A 21,995-nucleotide genomic window follows, 5' to 3' on the forward strand; every position below is an offset into this window, starting at 1 on the left:
CACATGCGAGGCGTGTGTATGGAGCGTACCCCAACATCGCGCATGTACGCACTGTACATACGCGATTTTGGGGTACGCACCGTACATACGCGATTTTGGGGTACGGTGCGTACACAAGCGATTTTGGGGTACGGTGCTTGTACGGTGCGTACACTACCAGTACCCCTTCAGCTCGCATATACACACTGTACCCCACTTTCCATGTCAACGGTACGCACTGTACATACACACCGTACCCCTGTATTCATGGGGTGTACGACGCGTACATGGGGGGTCCGTCTCGTACGGTTTTCGGTGAGTACAATGTTTTCCCGGCACTTTTTGGCTCCTGTAAAAAAAGAGCCGTACAGAGTGCCGTTTGTACGAATCGTACTGGACGGGTTGTAAACTGCTGCCGGAAATACATGTGAACGTCGCATGCAGAGCAATCCGAATCGGAATCGCTTGTATTTACGAGTTGCATGGTCTTTTTTACAATTTGTATGGAGAGCGTCTATTTGTACGGATCGTACTTCCTAGGTTGTAGGGGAATCCTTACAAGTACGAGTTGTATGGAGAAAACGCTCCATACCACGATTTGTACAGCGTTTTTCCAGGATCGGAATCGGCCCCATAATGTGTAAAAACATATATAGTTACATATATACAACCGATACATCAATTCACTAATCAACACACCTGTTCACACAGTCAGCTATCTATACAGCCCTTCTGAGATGCACTTTTGAATCTATAGAACCAGTGAATTGGCTATTCAGACATGTATGCACAGAGTCAGACACCACCCACACACCCACATAGACAGTCAGACCCCCATACAGAGACTCATACAATCAATGAAAAACACATATACACACTGATGTAGCTACTCACCAAGCCATGCACCTGCTTACACACCAAGTGAGAGACTAAGAGAGATTCAAACAGTCTAGTCACTAATCCATGCATTCAGTAACATACATTCAATCAGTGACTTAGAGTCCGTCATGCATCTACTAAATAATGTATTCAGGCACTTTTACATCGACTTATTCTTAAATAGACCTTGGCATAGATATATATGAAAAATATTTAAACTTTACAGAAACACACATTCACTGGATGATGTCATCAGTGATGTCATCAGTGATGTTATTTGAGATGTCATCAGTGATGTCACTGACCATGTCATGAGTGATGTAATATGTGACGTCATCAACAGTGCATCGCAGGCGCGTGAGTTATAGTTAGCTCAACTAACTATAAGAGGCAAATTTCTCTGGTTTTATGAGTGAAATGTCCAACTAACTATAACGCACCTGAAACCTATGGTTTTTTCACTGAATTTCTAAGATTTTTTTAAATGCTAATTCCTAACTATAACGTGCCTGAAAACTATGTTTTTTTCAGTGAATTTCAAAGGTTTTGTAAATGACAATTTTTAAATGTATTAATGGTTATATTGATTTCCTACATTTTTTAAAACTTTATTTGTAGATATTTTATTTTTTAAATTACATTATAATTACATTATATATTACATTACAAAATATACTTTCTCAGAACGAATTACTTTAGTATAAATACTTTGCAAATAGGCAATAGACTTTTAAGTACAGTAGTTACAGTTGTTGCAATGGGCAACACAATTTCAAACACAATGCAACATTGAGCTCAATGTGAATTTCTCGTTAAATGCAAATAGTTACTTTATGGATTACTTTTCTAACCACAGGACTGGATCCTAGATTCAGTCCTGGGACATCTCCTGTAAACAGTAGAGTAAAAGCGTTTTGGTTACAGTAGTGATTTTTAAGGAATATTATTGTATTTTAAAAGTTGACACTTAGAAACCTTTTCACATAGAATCACCAATGTTATCCTATGGGAGGAAATTCACTTACCAGATAAGTAGTGTTATCGTTACTTTTTCTTACTCAGTGGTGGATCCTGGATCCAGCACTGGTGCATCTCCTGTAAACAGTTGAAAGAATGCATTTAAGTCATACAGGCGATTTTTAAGGAATATTTGTAGTCGACACTTAGAAATTTTTCTGGTGAAAACCACATAATGGATTCCCATGGAAGGAAATTCAAGTTACTGGTAAGTATGGTTAGAATAACTTTTCAGGGTCAGGGTCAGGGTCAGTGCTAGGCTAAAAGATGCAGCACTAGGTTCTCTCCTTATAACAGGTGAGTAAATCGCAATTCGTTGTTCGGATGATTTTAGGTGAATATATTAAAGTTCCAAAACTCCACACTTAGAAGAATTTCCAAGTGAAAGCAGTGAATGTTAGCCTATGGAAGGAAATTCAAGTTACTGGTAATTACGGTTAGAATTACTTTTCAGGATCAGTACTGGGTTCAAAGAAGCAGCACTAGGTTCTCTCCTGATAACAGGTGAGTAAATCGCAATTCGTTGTTCGGATGATTTTAGAGTAATATTTGTACGTTTCAAAAATCGATACTTAGAAACTTTTTCAGCAAAAAGCAGGCAATGATATCCTATGGAAGGAAATTCAAGTTACTGATCAGTACGGTTAGAATTACTTTTCAGGATCAGTACTGGGCTCAAAGATGCAACACTGAGGTCTCTCCTGATCACAGGTGAGTAAATTGGAATTCGTAGTTTGGCTGATTTTAGAGGAATATTTGCACAATAGTGAAGAAAGGGGGCGGGGCATGAGGTGACATGTGTGCAAACACGCCATGTGGCGCGTTTTAAGTTGGGGAAATAATTCCTCTTCAATCCTGAGGTACCCTGGGGGCCAACTGGTCTACCAGGTACCTCCAGTATGCGCCAGGGAGATGCGTTGCAGAGAGGTGTTCAGAGGCCACACCCCTTTTTACAACACTCTGCAACGCAGCTCTGTGGCGCTTAGTGGAGGTACCTGGTGGGCTAGTTGGCCCCCCAGGGGACCTCGGGAATGAAGAAGAATTAATTCCCCCACTTAAAACGTGCCACAGGGCGTGTTTGCACACATATCACCTCAGGTCCCGCCCCCTCCCTTCACCACTGTGCAAACGCACCCAGTGGTGCATTTTAAATTGGGGGATTAACTCCTCTTGAATACTGAGGGTCCCTGGGGTGCAACTAGCCCACAAGCTACCTCCAGTAAGTGCCACAGAGCTGCGTTGCAGAGAGGTGTAAAAAGGGGTGTAGCCTCAGAACACCTCTCTGTAACGCAGTTCCCTGGCGCATACTGGAGGTACCTGGTGGCCCAGTTGGCCCCCAGGGACCCCCAGTATTCAAGGGGAATTTGTTCCCCCACTTCAAACGCGCCAGAGGGCGCATTTGCAGAGTGGTGCAATGAGGAGGCGTGGCCACCATCCGCGATCCCCTTTTTTTGATGTATTTTTTTAAGAAGGTGTGCTGTGTAGCCCCCCTTCTTTTTCAAATTTTTTGGCCCTGGGGACCCCGTCCCCCAGGGCCTGCCCCCAATTTTTTTATATTAAAAACATTGGGAAGGGGGCCGCGTGGCCCCCTCCTGAGGCCATAATCTGCCCCGGGACCCTATCCCCCGTGGCATGGGCCTTTTTAAAAAAATAAATTGGGGGGCTGCCTTGCCCCCCTCCTGTGGCCTCTTATGGCCCCAGGGACCCCATCCCCGGGGCCGGCCCTTATTTATTTTTTTTAAAACATTTCATTTTGGGAGGGTGGCCGCGTGGCCCCCCCTCACGGGCCACTAATAGCCCCGGGGCCCCATCCCCCGAGGCTGGCTTACTCCATTGGGGACCGTGGGGGGTCCCCAATCCCTCCACGGTCCCAGCCGGCTCCCCGCATCCTGCTGGAGCCGGCATTGCTTTTCCACATGGGGAGCAGCTAACATGCGGCTCCCCATGTGGAAAAGCAATCTGCTTTGCTATTTGGAAGAGAGAGCAGGTTTCTTGCTCTCTCTTCCCAATAGCAAAGTAGTTTGCAATGACAGGGTGGGAGCCGCAAGGATCCCGCCCTGTCAGTGCAAACGGCAGTGTCCCGGGGAGGGCACCCCGGGACACTGCAGGAGCCGGCCCTGGGGGGTGGTGGTCCCCAGGGCCTGTACAAGGCTCCAGGAGGGGGGCCGCACAGCCCCCCTCCCACATTTGTAAGAAGCCCCGGGGGTGGCGGTCCCCGGGGCTGGGGGCCTCAGAGCCCCCCCACACCCAATTTTAAGTAGCCCTGGGGGGTGGTGGTCCCCGGGGCTGGGGGGCCTGAGAGCCCCCCCACCCAATTTTAATAAGCCCCGGTGGTGGCGGTCCCCGGGGCTGGGGGGGCCTAAGAGCCCCCGTACATAATTTTAAAAAGCCCCGGGGGTGGTGGTCCCCCCTTTACATAAACTCCATTGCCCCTGGGATTTTGCCCCCCGGGGATAAATATCAAACCGCGCGTATTTTTTTTTTTTTAAATCGGCAGGATGCACGCAAATAAATGAAAAATATTTGGGGCCTTGGGGCTCATTGTGGGACCCCCTGAGGAGGCCTAGGGGGTCAGGGTATTTCTACCCTGCCCCCTTTTCGCAAGGTTTTTTGGGGGGGGGGGTTTCTTGTGCCTCGGTTCTATCGAGGCACAAGATGGCTGCCAACACTTCCTGATTTGGAGTGTTGACAGCCAATTAGAAAGCAGCTCATGCACGGCAGGGTGTGCGCTGGGTGCGTATACAGTACGCAGATCCTCAGAGGCCATAGATATATATGTACTTTTAAATGTCATTTTCTCAGGAACTACTTAATGGATTTACACCATTTAAACAAAAGGCACGAGTGTGAACTGAGGACTACCTCTTTGCCAAATTTGGCATAATTCCGTTCAGCAGTTCGGGCTGTAGCTGCGGCTAAACGTCCTATGGGAAATTGCATGGGAAAAAACATGTTTTGGGACCCCCTTTTTTTCTCGGCCCCCACTATTCGAATCATCCCGAGACTTTCGGGATAGGAGCGGACCGGAGCTGGCCAAAAGTTTTGAAAATTTCGCAAAGATTCGTCAACCGGCACCAAAGTTATTGGGAATAGAATGTTGCAGATTTCCTTTGGAAAATAGGTCCTAACTATAACTACCTACTGGCGACCGCCAGTAGGTAATATATCTTTCGAAAACAATTCCCTGCATTAGAGACGCACTCCTCCAGTCGATGGGTTTCACAACTATTTATTAGCAAGGAACAAGATTACAGCTCTGCCTCTTATGTCCATTTTGCCTTACGCGTTTCAGAGCGTCCACGCTCTTTCTTCAGAGGCAGATTTAAACACTCAACAAATCTCTTGGCTAATAAATAGTTGTGAAACCTATAGGCTGAAGGAGTGCATCTCTAATGCAGGGCATTGGTTTCGAAAGAAAGATACACGGCAGGTCCAGCCGTGAGAGGTCGCACCACCTACCAATGTGACCAGGGATCGTCTGCTGTGAATTATCGTGGCTGTGAGGACGGTGCAGCTGATGCCAGGATTATGGAGCAAGCTTACAGCCCTGGAACACACTGGAGGGTAGGAATTGGTCCATAAGACAATTTTAAACACACACGACTACTAGAGGTCAAAAATCATAATGGAAAGAAAACTGAGTTCCGACATGCACCGTAATTCATTCTATCAAGAGGGGCGCACCGGAAGCCTCAAATCAATGAATGCATGCAGGGAACTGTGGGAATCCATGAGATTTGTTAAGTGTTTAAATCTGCCTCTGAAGAAAGAGCGTGTACGCTCTGAAACGCGTAAGGCAAAATGGACATAAAAGGCGGAGCTGTAATCTTGTTCCTTGCTAATAAATAGTTGTGAAACCCATCGGCTGGAGGTGTGCGTCTCTAACGCAGGGTATGGTTTTCGAAAAAAAGATATATATATATTAAACTTTCAATATACAAACTTTTTTTTACAATATTCTGATCCACAATATTTCTTCTTTGTTATTTTGGAGTGTACATTCAAAGTATGTAAACTCAATATTTTTGAGGGTTATATTTTTGACAGGATATTCGGGCAAGTCGATATTGTTGACGTCTATATTTTGTCATACTACCTCACTACCATCAATTGTGAGCAAGAGAAAGTGAAACTGCACTTTAAAAAAATGTTTTTATTACAGATTTCAAGTAAACATTTTTACATAAACAAGAGAAAGGCAGGTTGTGTGCGATCAGGGTAATAGTTGCCAGCTTATGTGGCAAACATGGATGGAAAATGCAATGAGAAAGACTACAGAAAAGACAAAGTCGGAGCATCAAGTTAAAGTGGACGCAGCAGCTCTCGGTGTTGCCCGGTTGAGGACATGAGCCCAGGACAAGTCACAGCAGTCCTCTGCTACACCCATTGCAAACTTTTAATTTGCAGATTATTGAATAAATGAGATAAGGAGGCATGGGTGGGCAGTGTAAGCTCTCCAGCAGCTGAAGCTGAAAAGCAGATTGCTTTGAGATGGGAGCATAGTGGCCAGAACACACAGGTCATGGTGCTTTAAAATAGCTAGGGACACTGTTTTATGCTTACCTATTTGCATTTAAATCAATGTAAAAACATTCATGTTAATATAATAAGTTTCACAGTCATATTTCGTTAATAAAATACAACTAGCATGTGTTCTAGTGTGAGGAGATTCAATTATTTTTCTTGTCCCAATAAATTAAATCACTACAAAAACATTTATAAGTACTATAGTTCTGCATTCGGTCTGCATTAAAGGTATCCTTTGTTGCTACAGAAGTCTGTTTAACCTCTAGACAAGGTATGATTTAAATGACAACACTAGGAAGGAGGGTCTGGCAAACTGTTAAAAGTTTTGAATGTGGGTTCAAATGGCTTGATAGTATTTCAGATAGAGTGGCTCTTTACACAAATTATGTCCGGGTCTTCTTGACTGACCTAGAGAAGTCGGGCCCTCCAAATATTTTGCATCTTTGATGAGGTTACAACATGGCCAAATCATCTGTCTTTCCTGATAATACACACATTGAAGACTTGGGGTGGGCCTGTGATCTGCAGGTGGTCATGCAAGGATTTAAATATTACGGGGTATACATCACCCTAGACAAGTATGGGAAAAGAATATCCAACCACTGGTCGACAAACCGGAAGCAGATGTTGAACATTGGTTGATGAACCCCTCTTAGGCAGCTCCACCATTTTTAAAAAATGGTAGCACTGTCCAGTTTTCTTTATCAATTACAAAATTGACAGTTTGAGCTACCATGCTCCTTTAAGAAATTAAATTCCATCCTGCAGATCTTCATATGGAATCAGGGATTTCCATGGATAGCTCTGACCAAGTGTTTTAAAACTACTTACGAGAGGGGGTTGCGGCTGTGGATGTCCAGTCATGGTATAGGGCTTCTCACTTATGGATTACAAATGAATTGTGGAATGATATCTAGGGAGACCCCTCATATGCTTCTGAATAATGTGTGCAGTGTCTATGCAACACATATGGAGGTAGAGTAGATTGTTTGCTCCAGAACCCCCCCCCCCATGGAGTCAACTACTGGACTGCTAGAGGCTGAAATGCGTGGGTAGAAGGGCTGAGAGTACGATGCGTTTTATGATGTGTGGCGCCGTTTACAGCTACAAAATACTTAGGGGCCCATTAGGATGGCGGGCGGACTTCAGTCTGCCCGCCCCTTTAGCGGTGCTGGGACCAGCCGCCAGTGGTGCGGCGGTCCCGCAGTGGCAATTAGGATGCCACTGCCGCGGTGGCATCCTGCATATATTGCATTATGGCAGGCGGTGCTGTAAGCCGCACCCGCCACAATGCAATATATGCATGCTGTGCATTGGCATGCATAACGTGACAGGCACCGCACGGTGCCTGCCACCTTGTGCATGCCAATGTTGGGGGATACCATGGGTACCCCTCCAAGTGCAGACCCCCACCCCCCTGGGAGCCCGCAACGGGGCCCCAAAGAGAACTCCGCATGCCTTTCCATGGCAGAGTCTCCACCATGGAAAGGCATTGAAAATGCCACATCATAATATGGATGGCAGTGCCTGCAAGGCGTTACCCCCGCATGGGCGGTGGCGATCCACCCGCCATGCTAATAGGCCCCTAGGTATTCCTTGTGGATCATTGATGGGGGGTACAATTGCTGGGGTGGGGGAAGGGGCCATAATGTCATCTTTAAGTGTATTTCTTAATATTTTTAACTTTGTATTTTTTTAGATGATGGTATACATCAATAAAATTGTGTTATAAAAAACAAAAAAGTTTTGACCTTGTGGTTACTTTTCACAGTAAACCATACAGGTTTGCACATATTACAATACAACAGACCCTTCAGCGTTTGCAAGAGCTTTTTCCGTGGGAACAGAAAAAGTCCTCGATTTTGTTGCAAGTGTGAGTGCATTTAGGACATAGCTTCCTTCAAAGGCATAACAAAAAACTACATTAAGTTTCAGCACAAGAAAAACACCATCACAAAATTAATATCATTTCTACTATTTTCTGTTAATGCAAGAGAAACCAGAAGGCCTATTAGACATCATGAATATAACAGCATTTCTTTCGTAATCGCAGAAATGCCTGTACAGGCAGGCTGAGGCCCAGTCATGTCAACTCGAGGCCTAGTTATTTTAATTTGAAACGACAACTAATGAAAACATTAATTTCATTAAAAAACTGCTGTAACAAACCCACATCAATTAAAAAGGCCCGGGGCAGCAGAAAAGACTATAAAATGGAAAACAAGAAACACGGGTGTACACTGAATTCCGCAGATGACTTAACACAACCGAAGAATTACAATATTTAATAAAGGACCATAATAAGAACAATATTTTATTTAACCGATTTGTATAGCGCATGGTTAATCAAAGTACGTATGCACTATGAAAATAAACAATAATAATGCGACACAGGGTGTTACAAAGAACTGGATGAGCATAGACTATAGAAAACTTCTATAAGTACAACATAGTTAACATAAGATGTGGAGTAGGGGAACAGGAAGGGTGGGGGAGAATAGGGAAGTGAGTAAAAAGGAGAGGTGAGATAATACTTGCAGAGGGAGCATAAGTAGGAGAAGAGGGAAGTAGGGTGATCATTGATGAAGAGGGAAGAGGAAGTGATTAAAAGTGAGAGGGTGGAAACCGGGTGAGAAAGTGGTTAGAAGTAATCAACCTGCTAGAGCTGCAGGGCTTATTGGTTCTGATATAGCCTGGACAGGCGAGTCTAATAGTCGTCAAAAAGTCAGTAGGATTTGGGACTGTTCTAATGTCCGCAAGCAAGACGTTTTAGAAGAAGAGGCTGCTCGCAGAATGAAAGATGAGAGGCCTTTAGAGGTTCTGAATAGCGGTGATTCCAAGAGAATGTTTTCTCTGCTTCTGAAGCTCCTCGACCTGCCTGAAGTCTTGGGAAGGTCACTCAAGCAGTACGGGCTTCGGAGAAAAATGTGTATTGGAGAAATGTGAACACATTTTTGGGATGAAGAGAGTAGTCTAGCTGCTGCTTGTAAAAAAAAAACTTTTAGAGGGGTCAAGGTGGAATAAGTGGCCACAGAAAGGACAGAGTTTTCAAAGTCTAAATGAGATAGTATAAATTCGGGGGACGGGGCGATTTCAAGTGACCAGACATGAATGTTGGAACATTGATTAAGATTTTTCTTAGGGTGAGAATGTCATTTTTAGTTGCAGTTTTCAGGTAAATTTCGGTGTCTTAAGCATATTGATGAATGAAGATGCTGGAGTCTTTGCAAATTTCTTACAGTGGTTCAACGTAAAGGTTGAAGTGTGTAGGGGATACAATGGATCCTTGTGGGCCTCCACAAACGATAGGTGATGGGTCAGAGATACTCAGTGGCATAGCAAGGGGGGGCAAGGTGAGCGGCACAAGCTTTTTGGCAGTCGACACCCCGGATCTTACCAGTCGCGGGCAGCAAACACAGGAATCGCCAGCACCCCCCCTTACATGCGGCTGCCACGGGGTGTCAAACGCAAGGAAAGCCACATGCGGCCAATGGTTTAGCTATGCCACTGAAGGTACTGTGGGGGTTTTCAAAATTGAGAGTAATTGGACAGGAAGAAGGTAGAAGGTAAACCATCTGAGTACAGAGTCTTTGAACAATGCACCTGGATTCTGGTACTCGCTGGGCTGGAAGAATGTGTATTAGCAGTGAGCATGCAGATGAAAGCTGATTGACGGCACCTCCAGTATCTTGCAGCAGGACAATGCAGGAAGTAATTCAATGGAGCAGAGATACTGAGAAGGCAACGTGCTGGAGGCATCCATAGAAGTTGTGGAAAAATCCCATCTAAAATGTTATCGCCAAGAGTCAAAGGAAGACACTTCCCAGGATTATGCTATACTTTTAAGATCCAGAAGGTGCCGTTCGTGAAAGGAGAGCCAGAGCGCTTTTAACCTTTTTAACTTTTGCATTTTCCTGAGTGCTGCCATTGGAGGTGCTGATCTATTTGCCACTGGTGATTTTTGCAAGAGGGAAGGAATCAAGCACGGGACTGCGAGGACCAGCAGCCCCGCAACTGCAATCAGCTGTGTCCTCTTCCCGTACTCACGCCCAGACGCTATAAAACTCCTCACGGCCCCCGCTTCGCGGGAGCCGTTCGTGAAAGGAGAGCCAGAGCGCTTTTAACCTTTTTAACTCTTGCATTTTCCTGAGTGCTGCCATTGGAGGTGCTGATCTATTTGCCACTGGTGATTTTTGCAAGAGGGAAGGAATCAAGCACGGGACTGCGAGGACCAGCAGCCCCGCAACTGCAATCAGCTGTGTCCTCTTCCCGTACTCACGCTATAAAACTCTTCACGGCCCCCGCTTCGCGGGAGGTGCGCGGGCGCGCACCGGGCGAAGCCCGGGCCAAGGGCGGGCCCGTCTGAGCCCGTCCGAGAACGCCAGAGAACGGAACGGGACCTTCTTCTAATATTTGATGATCGAGGTCAGTCTATGGATTATTTATTATTATTATTATTATTATTATTATTATTAATGCAATTTATAGAGCGCACGGCTACCCCAAATAGGGGTGTCCCGGCGCTAGAGATAGGTGAGTGGTGACCAGAAAAAGCCAAAAGGGACCTAAAAAAGCCATGTTTTCAATAATTTTCTGAAGCTAGATTCAGTATTTGCCTTCCGCAAGGGCTCTGGAAGGTTGTTCCACAGTGATGCAGCACCCACTGTGAAAGTCCTTCCTCCCAAACGAGCCTTCGCAAAGCGCGGGGCTTGCAACAGCGTCTGAGAATTTGAGCGTAACACCCGATTTTGTTTATATATGCTCAATCTTTGCTTCAGATATTTGGGACAATTCCCATTTAGGGCCCGATACGCCAAAAACATGGCCTTAAATTGGATTCACTTCTCCACTTTCAACCAGTGGAGCTTCTGTAAATACGGAGAGACATGTTGTTTAAAAGGAATTCGTAACACCAGTCTCACAGCCGCATTCTGAATCATCTGGAGACGTCCTATGGCATATTTGGGTAGGCCTAAATAGAGACTATTCGCATAGTCTAACCTGGACGTGACTGTAGCGTGTACTATAGTTTTACGGCAATCCTCCGGTACAAAGTGCAGAATTTTCCGTAAATTTTTCAGGGTGCTAAAACAACTAGCAGACACCTGCTTAATTTGAGCAGAGAAGGAGAGATTTGCCTCCCATTTCACACCCAAATTCCTAGTGCAGGAACCAGGTATTGGTGGTGTCCCCATCTCTGATGGCCACCACAGTGCTGGATCTGGAGCTAAGCCCTTGCCAAAAAACAAGACTTCAGTTTTTCCGGCATTGAGCTTTAGTTTATTAGCATTCCTCCAGCATGCTATATCCATTGATGCATGTGCCTGCAAGTCACTTGGCAAGAGGTTTGTTGCATTTTCTATGAAGGCACAGTGGCAATCTAGGTTTGTTCTGGAAGCACTTTCTAGTGCACCAGAATATCAAAACCGGATTAGCATTATTAGATAGCACTTATCTGAACATCAAAGTCTGAGCAGGACATTTTCAGAGTTGGGGTGTTCCACACCGAAACAATACAAAAAATTGTTACAGATGGTCATGAGTGGATGTACACTGTTAGAGCATCATTTAGTGTCCATTATGGTCCAATTAGCTGACCAATTCCTATCACAGGGGACAATCTGGTACAATAGGCAGATTTAGGCCTGAGGGCTCCTCACACAAATATTAGGTTGTGCTGGAGGATTGGAGTAAGTTCTGATGGAAGGTTCCCAGGGTAGTTGGAACGGCTTAAAAAGCTGTGTTCACTCTATGCTTTCAAGTCGGGGAGATGATGTGGGAGTCGACCTTGAGGCTGGGGAACCGGGTTCGAGTCTCAGCATAGACGCTCAACATCCAGTGATTCTGGGCAAATCACTTAATCTCCCTGCGCCTAACAAAAATGAATGTGTCCGTCTGGAACGAAACTGGTGCTCATGTAAAGCGCTCCGATACCCGATACCTAAAAGAAAAAAAGAAAAATAACAGACTCCAGAGCAGTGTGAACCCTGTAGAGTGACTCCACCTAGTGCAACCTATGTCCTGGAATCAGTCTGGTTTTACTACGGTGGACTGGTACCAGTTTTATCAACATAGACGACTGGACTTGGCCCACACATTTCCACCTTTTTAAATACAAATCTGGGTGAACCATCCCTACTTTTTTTTCACGTACATCCTTACTGACTGGTGGTCCTCTGTGAAACCACGTGTGTTCATGCACCATTCGCTTTCCACCTTCAACAGCAAGCTTGCTGCCACGGATATGACTGTTTGAAGGTAATCCAGGCCCACAATAGCTAACACCCCCACCTTCTCAAATTCACATCAGTTCTATTTTGCAACTTCCCCTCTATCACTGACATAAACCTCATTCTGCTACATTTTGCATTATTGGCAAAAACCTTCAACTTCTTAATCTTTTAAATTTTACCTCATGCGTAATTGAAAGCCTTAAAAAAAGTCATGCTATTGATTTAAACATGAGCCATGCATTAGTAGCTTGTAATTCCAGTGGGACTAATTCCCCTATGCCTAGCATCCATGGGCAAGCATACTGTGGAATAGATATTTGACATTTCTTAACAGTCAATATCAAGACGTCAACGATGAAGATACGGAAAATAGTCCCAATTTTGAAATTTGCATACCTGCTAAACTGCTGATGAGTCAGGACTAAGCCCTCCAGCCGTATGGGAAACTTCACATCACAGCTTCCAACCATGTTTTGTATTTTAAAATCAAGGAACTTTGCAGGGAATCCCAGTTTCTGAACAACACGTGCATACTTCCTTGCAGCAAGTCGGGATTGATCTTCACTACAACATAAACAGATATAGTAAATGGAAGCAGAAATCAAAGTATTAATCTGCGCTGGAGGTTGTGGAAGAATGCACTGTGTGGTCCAAGCAGGGCTATTACAAAATAAGCCAGATTCACAACGACTTTGTTGCAAGACGGAAGTCCTCATCCTCGGCTCCACCCCCTCGGCGTGGGACAACACCTGGTGGCCGACCACACTGGGAGCCAAACTCCTGAAACGACTACAACGCATACAGAACACCTCTGCTTGCTTGATCCTTGACATCTCTCGCCGCAGCCACATCACACCCCACCTGAGAGACCTGCACTGGCTTCCCGTCAACAAGAGGATCACCTTCAAGCTATTCTCCCACGCACACAAAGCACTCCACTACACCGGACCGGCATACCTCAACAGACGACTCACCTACCTACACCCCAAACTGCCAGCTCAGCTCCGCCCACCTCGCCCTCGCCACCGTCCCCTGCATCCGAAGAGTGACCACCTGTGGCAGATCGTTCTCCCACCTCGCCGCCAAACCCTGGAACACCCTCCCCATCCTCCCACGGCAGACCCAGGACCTGGCTATTCGAGCAGTAGCAGCACCCCTCCCCCAGCACCTTGAGACCCTCACGGGTGACTAGTGCGCTTTACAAATGTTCTGATTGATTGATTGAAGTAGGCATGACTTTGTAACATTTACTCAGTGAATAGTTTTAGAAAGGCAGCCAATAGGGGAATGAAGCGTACAAACAAACAATGTCAAAAATAACATTCCATTACAATAAAACTGAGGTTTAAATAAGAACTGTTGCTACTTACCTCATCTTGTTTATAGAATCTGCTCGAGAGAGTCAGGATTTACAGTTCAGCAATTAAGAAATATATTTATATTCATGATCAGCAAGGTATTAATTTAACCACCTTTTCTGTGTATGAGGCAAGTTGAAATTAATTTTAAGTTAAATACTCATACTCACAGTGGTGCAGGAATTGGCTCACAAATCAATCGTTAGATGAAATAAATAAAACATGGCTAGACAAGAAGAATACAGCAGCAGTATGGATTCAAAAGACCTCCGTCATATTTACTGCTGCTCATGTTATGAAACCAGTATCAACCGTGCATATTGTATACCGTACATATCTAGTCATTTCTTGAAATGAAAAAAGTTAACTGGTAATAAATAGAATGTTGCAGAGGGGGGAGAAAGGAGGTGGGATCATGAGGGGCAGAGTGAATGACAGTCAGCCTATGACTATATTGACAAATTTTGCCCCCGAAGAAATTGGCAACAAGGTAGAGTTGGCCTAACCGCTAGGGCGGTCGACCTTGAATCTGGGGAACTGGGTTCGAGTCTCGGCAAGGACGCTGAACATCCTGTGATTCTGGGCAAATCACTTAATCTCCCCGTGCCTAACAAAAAATGAATGTGTCCTCACGTAACGCTACTGGTGCTATGTAAAGCGCTCTGATACCCGATTCGGGTCAAGTTTGCGCTATATAAAACTGTATAAAAAAAAGGTCCTATTTTTTAGCAAATATGTTCTGTCTTACTGAATTAGTCGCAAACGACCCGCATTTTAAGATACCGGAAGGGGTTTAAGCAGAGCTTTAAGTGGGCTAAAACATGGGGCATCTTTTCCTGGCTTTGGTCTAAGAAGCATACTAAAGAATTTTTCATAAGAGATGTGGCCTCTGTAGTTAATACATGTGGCCTAGAATCCCATTAGCAACCCTCCTGCTACTGTTCCTCTGGTCTTCCTGATTCACCTCCTCATCCTAGTGGTCCTTATTCTGATCCTTCTCATTCTGCTCCAACTAGTCCTTCTCCTGCTTTTGAACATGTTCTTCCTTATCCAACGCCTCCTCCGCCTCCTCTTGGTTTTTCTCCCGGTTCACGTCCTGGTCTGTGCCCTCTTGTGGCCCTTGTCCCTTTATGGTTGCCTTTGTCCTGTCTTGCTTTTCCTCCGCCGGTTCCTGCTCTTGTCCTCCTATTCTCTTGGTAATGGTCATCCTGATCCTATTCCTGGTGTCTCTGATCTTGGTACCTCTGCCCAAGTCCCCCAGATCCTCCTTGTTCTGGTTACCCATGCCATAATTCCTCTGGTCCTTGCAATCTCTCATTCTGGTTCTCTGGTCTTGGTCATCCTACATGTCCTAGTATTGTTCCTGGTCAAGGTCTTTCTAATCCTGATCTACTGGTTTTAGTCCTCCTGGCACTGGTCTTGTTAATCCTTGTGGTCTAAGTCCCCTTTTCCTGGTGCTCCTGGCCACCCCCGTATAGCTCCTCTTGGTTCTCATGTTTTTCTTGGTCCTGGTCTTCCCAGTGTTTGTCCTCAATGTCCAGGTTCTGTCATCCTGATCCTTCTTGTCTGGTCATACAGCTTCTTGGCTTGGTCTTTCTGGTCCTTTTTGTTGTGGTCCTCCTCAAGTTCCAAGTCCTGTTCGTGGTCCTCCTGGCCCTTTTACTGCACGCCTGGTCTGGGCCCTCCTGTTCCTCTTGGTCATAATCCTCTTGAAGCTTGACCTCCTGAGACTGGTCCCTTTGCTCCTGGTCTTCCTTGCCATGGTCTCCTAGGTAATGGTACCCCGGTTCTTATCCACTTGATCTCCTTGATTAGCCTGGTCCACCTGGTTCAGTTGGGGCACAAAGACATAGGGCCACAACCCCATGTAATTGAGGAAAAGTCCCTCGTTATTGCGCCGCCTCACCTTGTGCACAATCACGATCCATATTACAGTAGGGGTCGCTCGAGCTCCTGCAGCATCTTCTGTAATACCAAAGTATCCAGAGGGCATGAATGCTCATTGCCCTCCCAGGACACTTTTTTTAATAGGACTCCAGCTGTTCCTTTGTAAATCGAGATGAGATAGTGTGATAGCTGCAGCTTTCAAATCTAAGCCCAGACACTTGCCCAGCACCATTGCTTGTTTTTAGGTCGGTAAAACAATTAGAAAAAAGGTGGGGCAAAAGGAAGCATTACATAAAGAAAATGGGAGGTTAAGCAAGTATAAATGGGATGAGTGATCGGGCAGAGACAGAGTTTAGATGGGATGGAGCAGCCTACCTTGCAGCCCTAGCCCAGCCAATAAAGGTATGCTGAAGCCTTCTCAGATCAAAGGGCATACTACCCTGGATAAACCACTGTGTAGAGTCTTCTTACTGAGCGAGGATGAAACATTTACAGAGTGCAGATTTTTCAATGAGGAAAACTATGTGAAATGAAACCAAATGGGCAAACGGTTGATGTTCAAAACGGTATGCCAGATATATGGCATGTTTCAGTGTCATTAAATAATAGGAGGTGTGCATTATCAGAATGACCATCTGGATCTGGACTCAAGGGCTCTACTCCGATACATTTGCTAAGATATACTCCAAAAAAGAAATAAAAAAATATGGGAACCATCCCTTATTCTCTGATCATTTCTTTCTTTGAAACAGTTTCTCAAAGTTAGATCAAACCTCTTCAACTGAGGGAGACAACTCTCAAGACAACATCCCTATGAAAAAAGCCTACACTTAAAACTGGCAGCTGCTTTTTCTCTGGAACACATTTTCTTTTTATTTCTGGTCTATTCAAATAGATGAATCAGGTGTAATTATTGTGTACTGTCCACTCTTGATATATAAATCAACCCTGCATGGAGAAATACATTGTTACCATTGAAATTGGCTATTTATCTAGCTGACAGACAAATAGTACATACGCTCTGCTATTTAGTCAGTAGCTGGCTAAATGTCTGAAACGTCAATGTATACAGCCGCAGGCTAAATAGTAGATATCATGTACTATTTGATGGGTGGCTGGATAAAATGTGTGGAGGATATCTTTATTTAGCCAGACATGAAGAATAGAGGGACTCCAGGCAATAGTAGTGTGGTGGCCATCTTGTAAGGCTGATGTAGCATGTGTGAAGCATGTGAAAGTAAGTGTGTATGTAAATGTTCAACAGTTAGTTCATAGGTAAGTGCATGAATTACGGGGAGTTGCTTACAGATGAAAAACATTCAAATTAATTTTAAATAAAGGACATGCATGCTAATATAATCTTAAGATAAGTCATTTTGAAATCAAACTTCTGTTTCACTAGCTTGAGGATATCAGACATGCAACATTTTAGAACAGGATAGTGGGAGATATTGGGGGTGGGTGGGAAATCAGAGGTATGTATTTTCCCCTTTGAGACTGCCAGAAAAAAGACATTTTTGGCTTTAAAAAAATCATGAGTTTTCCACCTGAATTGAGTCGATTGGCATGTATGGGATATGGCACACAGATATTTTGTGTTGCAGTCTAAGTATTTGGCTGTTTGCAAAGAATAAGGAGTATGGTTTTAAAACCGGTTACACAAACGTTTTCTTCACTTATGAGAATACTTTTTTTTTTTTAATGTTAATGAGCTTCATTTTGATGATTTTTTATGGCTGACCTCATTTTGGGCTTCCTACGGAAGACTTTGTGCTAGGTTTTGGCATCTTTTTATGGGGGATTGTGCTTGCATATTATTTCAGACCTGGCAACACAGCAGCAGCAAACAAGGAATGCAGAGAGAGGCTGACTGTATCTGGACCACAGAAGTAGGGACGCTTACGGTTGGCAGTTGGGGAACAGTGTTTTGGAACCCTTACAGGATGAAAATGGAATAAGACAGTAATAGGGCTTTAGCTGGACAGGGAAAGCAAAACCAGGAGATGGGTAAGCAATGCATCAGGGTAATTCACAGAAGGAATGTCAATTAGCTCAGCTAAAAAAACACTTTCATACTACCCACCAGAAGAGTGGATTTCAGGCATAGATGTTTATTGGTCTCATGAAATGAGTGCCCCCTTCACCCACACTGACATTTTAGTCATCCCCCCCCCCCCCATATATCTTGGAAATGGCAGTTTAATTTTTAATATGCTAAGGAGTGTTTTAAGTGGACAAGGTCGTGTCTCTACTGGGCCCCAATTTATGCCTTTGACAGTGCTGCCGCAGCCAAAGGAATCTGGAAGCCAAAAACAATTAAAACATTTGAGTGGTAGGCTTGGAGATTGTACCTGACTAAAGTAATTGTGGAGGTGACCTAGGGAAGGAAGGAGTAGAACCGGTAGGAGGAAGATGATGAGCAGCAAGAGGATACAGACTAGGAGGTGGAACAACAGGAGGGCAACGATGACTAAAGTCAGAAGGACCAGGCCAAGAAGAACCAGGTCCAGAGACACTTAATCCACAAAGACCAGGGATATCAAAACCAGAAGGGGGACCAGGAACAAACAAACAAGGATGAACAGGACAAGGAAAAACAGGACTGGGGCTCCAGGACCAGGATGAGAAGGTTCAGGGGGATGTAGAACAAGGGGATCAAGACCCAGTGGGTGAAGGCCTGAAAGAACAGAAGGACCAGGCATAAAAGAAACAGCGGGCCCTGGAACAGGATGAGGCAGACCAGGAGGGCCAGAACACACTGACCAGGACCAGAGGGGATGGGGATTACCATGGGCAAGAGTAGCAGACTCAAGTGAATAGACCAAAGAATATCCATGGCAAGAGAAGAATGGAAAGAGGGACCAACAACAGGAGGACCACAGAGATCAGTTCAAGCAACACCAAGGGGCCAAAAGAAAATGGACTAGGGCCAGACAGACCATGACCGGAAAGGACTAGGGCTAGCACGACTAGGAGACCCTAGATCAGCAGGTCCAGGAAGAATATAAAGTACCAGGAAGTCCAGGGCCAGTGGGGCCAGGATCATATCAGAAGGATGAGAAGATCCTTGAGGGCAGTGTCTGGGGCCCCTAAACCAGGGTGACAAGGACTAAATGAACAGGAACCCACAATATGCAAGTTAGGAGGCTCAGTGCCATAAGGATAAGACCACCAGACCCAGGAGACAATTACTAGGAGAACCATGGCAGAGGGTACTGAGGTCAGATAGATAAGAACAAGATGGAATACGCAAACCAGGAGGACTAGAATGGGGCAGGAGGACAGGGGTGCTAGGAGGGCTAGGGACCCCAATGCCAGTGGGACCAGCACCAGAAGAGCAGACACAGGAGGATCGAGAACGCAGTGCCAGAACCAAGACCAGGAACACATGAACCAGGGGTACCAGGAGCCAAAGAATCAAGAACTGGCAAACCAGGGAAACTAGATAAATCATTGAAGTAGGACCAAGAGGACCAAGATCCAGATTTAGGGTGAGGAGGATAAAATTGTCCTTGACCTGGAGTCTGTAAAACAGAAAACCTTAGATCCAGGGGACAAAGAGCATGAATGCATGAGAATGATGACCGGGCAGACCAGGATGGACAGGGCCAGTAAGTTATAAGACTAGCATGAACCAGAGGTCCTGGACCATGAAAACTAGGAAAGGCTTGGATGATTTGCAGTGGGCCAGGACAAGTTATTTTAGAACCAGAAGGGCAAGGAGAAGGAGGACTAGGGTCAGGAGGATCAGGACCAAATTAAGAAGTCCTAAGAAGATCAGGCCCAGGAAGGCAATGGATAGGAGACCAGAAAAAGCATGTCTGGGAGTAGGATGACTAGAGGGACCACGCCCATCGGCACCAAGAAGATCAGAGGGAACAGCAAGACCAGGAACTGTGGTAACAGGCCTAGAAGGTTCAGGGTAAGTAGAACCAGGACAAGGTGACCAGGTCCAAGGAAACCAGAAAAGAATAGGGCTAGGATAGGCCAATAATGGGAGAACCAAGAAGGGCCAGGATGTCCAAAAGACAAGGTTTATGATGACCTGCACAAAAGGAAAAGAAGGACCAGGACGCCAATGACTACAGAGACCCAGGAATAGGATGGCAGGTGGACCAGGTCAAGAAGAACTAGGAAAACGACATGGACCAGAACCAACAGGATCAGGCCATAGAATAATGAGAAAGACAAGGACTACGAAAATCAATATGCGACCATGGCCTGGAGTACCAAGGAGGTGAGACCAGTGACCCAGGTAACCACAGCCTGAAGGATAAGCTCTAACACTAGGAAACCAGGGCTTGATTTCGGGAGCAAAGATGACGGCGGTGTAGAATACCACAGCAGAGCTCCTCTCCTTTGCCCCTGAAGCATCCCTAGGCTAGTGCGGCTATCTGTACCTGGATCACGGCTCGAGGCTCAACCGCGGCCGGCAGTATTTGAGCTCTCGATCAGGGATTGGGGATTGCAGATGCCCTGGTTGGGTTTGGTCAAGCAGTTCGTTTCTCCGACGTGGGAGGAAGCGTCGGACAGCATCTCCGTGTTGTGGGGCTGTGTGCAGATCGGCTGAGACAGCGCGAAGGAGGAATGGCCTAAACCCGAATGACGTGTTGGCAGGCAAGGCACGTTCACTACCCTCCACCCTGAGGCTGTGGGTGAGCATTGCAGCGACTCTTGGACACAAACTGACTCTGAGGACATTGACAACAGCAACCCGCTCTAGCTTAGCAGCAGAAGGGATGCCCCCCAAAGCAATGAGGCAAATTAAGGCAGCGGTGGGGCAAAACTCATCGCAAACACAAGGAACTAGATTGGAGTCTCCTCCCGTTTACGGGGGTCCGGCATGTAAGCCCAATGAGCCTCACAATGGGAAGAAGCAGGTGGACAGTGGAGGGGCCGGGAAACGGAGGAATTTGGTTGAGCGTGCACAAACTGTGGGGAGGAAAGCGATAAATCATAAAACAGCGGAAGAAGGGGTCGTTGTCCCAGAGGGAGATAACCCAAATGCCTTCTTTTGCACCACCCCAACCAGCTATTACGGTGAATCCCTGGGTAACTCTGGCCTGGAGATAGCGGACCAGAATGTAAGCATTCTTCTGGGGGATGTCAGGGGGAGACCCCTTCAGTACATATGGAAGTTCGGGAGGAAAAGGAGCTGAATAATAAAGATACCGATACCTGGATGGAAATGGAATTTGGTGTCAGTGGGAAAGATACCAGAGCTTAACGTGAACCCCAACTCTGTGTGGTAACATCTTTAATCAGAAGGCTCTGCGGGGGGGGGGGGAACACAGGCCTTGAAGAACTATCATTACCAGCTGGTGATAATATATCTGCCAGCACAGACAAGTTCTTTTCACTTACTGAGGAATCACTTTCAGGTGCATCTGACTCAGATCACAGTGAAAATTATGATAGTATATCGTCAACAGGCTCCAGCACTATTGAAGCACCCGAGACTGCTCTGAAGCAACAAAAACATCGGACAAATTGTAAAGGGTCCAGAGGTCATATCGAGACACAGAGGAACAGGGGAAGGTGCTCTGCTGGCCCTGGACTGAAGTGGGATTATTCCCACACAAGGATAACAGGACCTGCGGAATTAGCGACTGAGCAGCCAGAAAGCTCCCTGGGGGGACTTCAGGTTAAGGAAACAGCTGATATAAACTCCGCTCCGATTATGATATTGGAATCTATTAAGGAACATCACGCAGAGACTCGCGCAGATGGAAAGATGGCAAGACCGGCTTCAAAGAAACTGGAGGGTGCAGTGCGGAAAGTTGGCAAGGCCTGTGTAGAAATTGACGAACGGATGAATTTCTTGGAAGAGAGAACCACTGTTGTCAAAAAAGAGTTGTCTGAGGTGAGAGAGGAAACAAAATCTCATGACGCTCAGCTCACTGACGCTATGTGGAAGCTTGAAGATATGGAAAATCGTCTGAGGAGGAATAACCTCCGCTTTCTTGGAAGGGGAAGACACTCTTTTATTCTAGATTTTCTTAAGGAAGCCGTTCCTGAGCTTACGGGGTGGGACTGGGAAGGGAAATCCAGAGGGTTCACTGGTTCCCGTTTACCTGGCACAAAACCTCTGGTAGAGATCTAAATCAACCGAGGG

The 21,995-nt window shown here is 45.6% G+C and overlaps 1 protein-coding gene across 3 annotated transcripts in view; it reads right to left on the minus strand.

The window, feature by feature from the left end:
* The window catches only part of TBPL2 (TATA-box binding protein like 2), a 247,854-nt gene that overhangs the window by 78,251 nt on the left and 147,608 nt on the right, over positions 1-21,995 (minus strand). For all 3 annotated transcript variants that reach the window (XR_014969204.1, XM_085628007.1, XM_085628006.1), the window contains exon 5: positions 13,032-13,199. Coding sequence is in view for 2 of the 3 variants with exons in the window: in XM_085628007.1 (XP_085484133.1) it covers positions 13,032-13,199 (168 nt within the window). In the remaining variant the exon portion in view is untranslated. The remainder of the gene's footprint in view (positions 1-13,031; positions 13,200-21,995) is intronic.

This window comes from Triturus cristatus, chromosome 9 (genome assembly GCF_964204655.1).
Source record: "Triturus cristatus chromosome 9, aTriCri1.1, whole genome shotgun sequence".
Taxonomy (NCBI): Eukaryota; Metazoa; Chordata; class Amphibia; order Caudata; family Salamandridae; genus Triturus; species Triturus cristatus.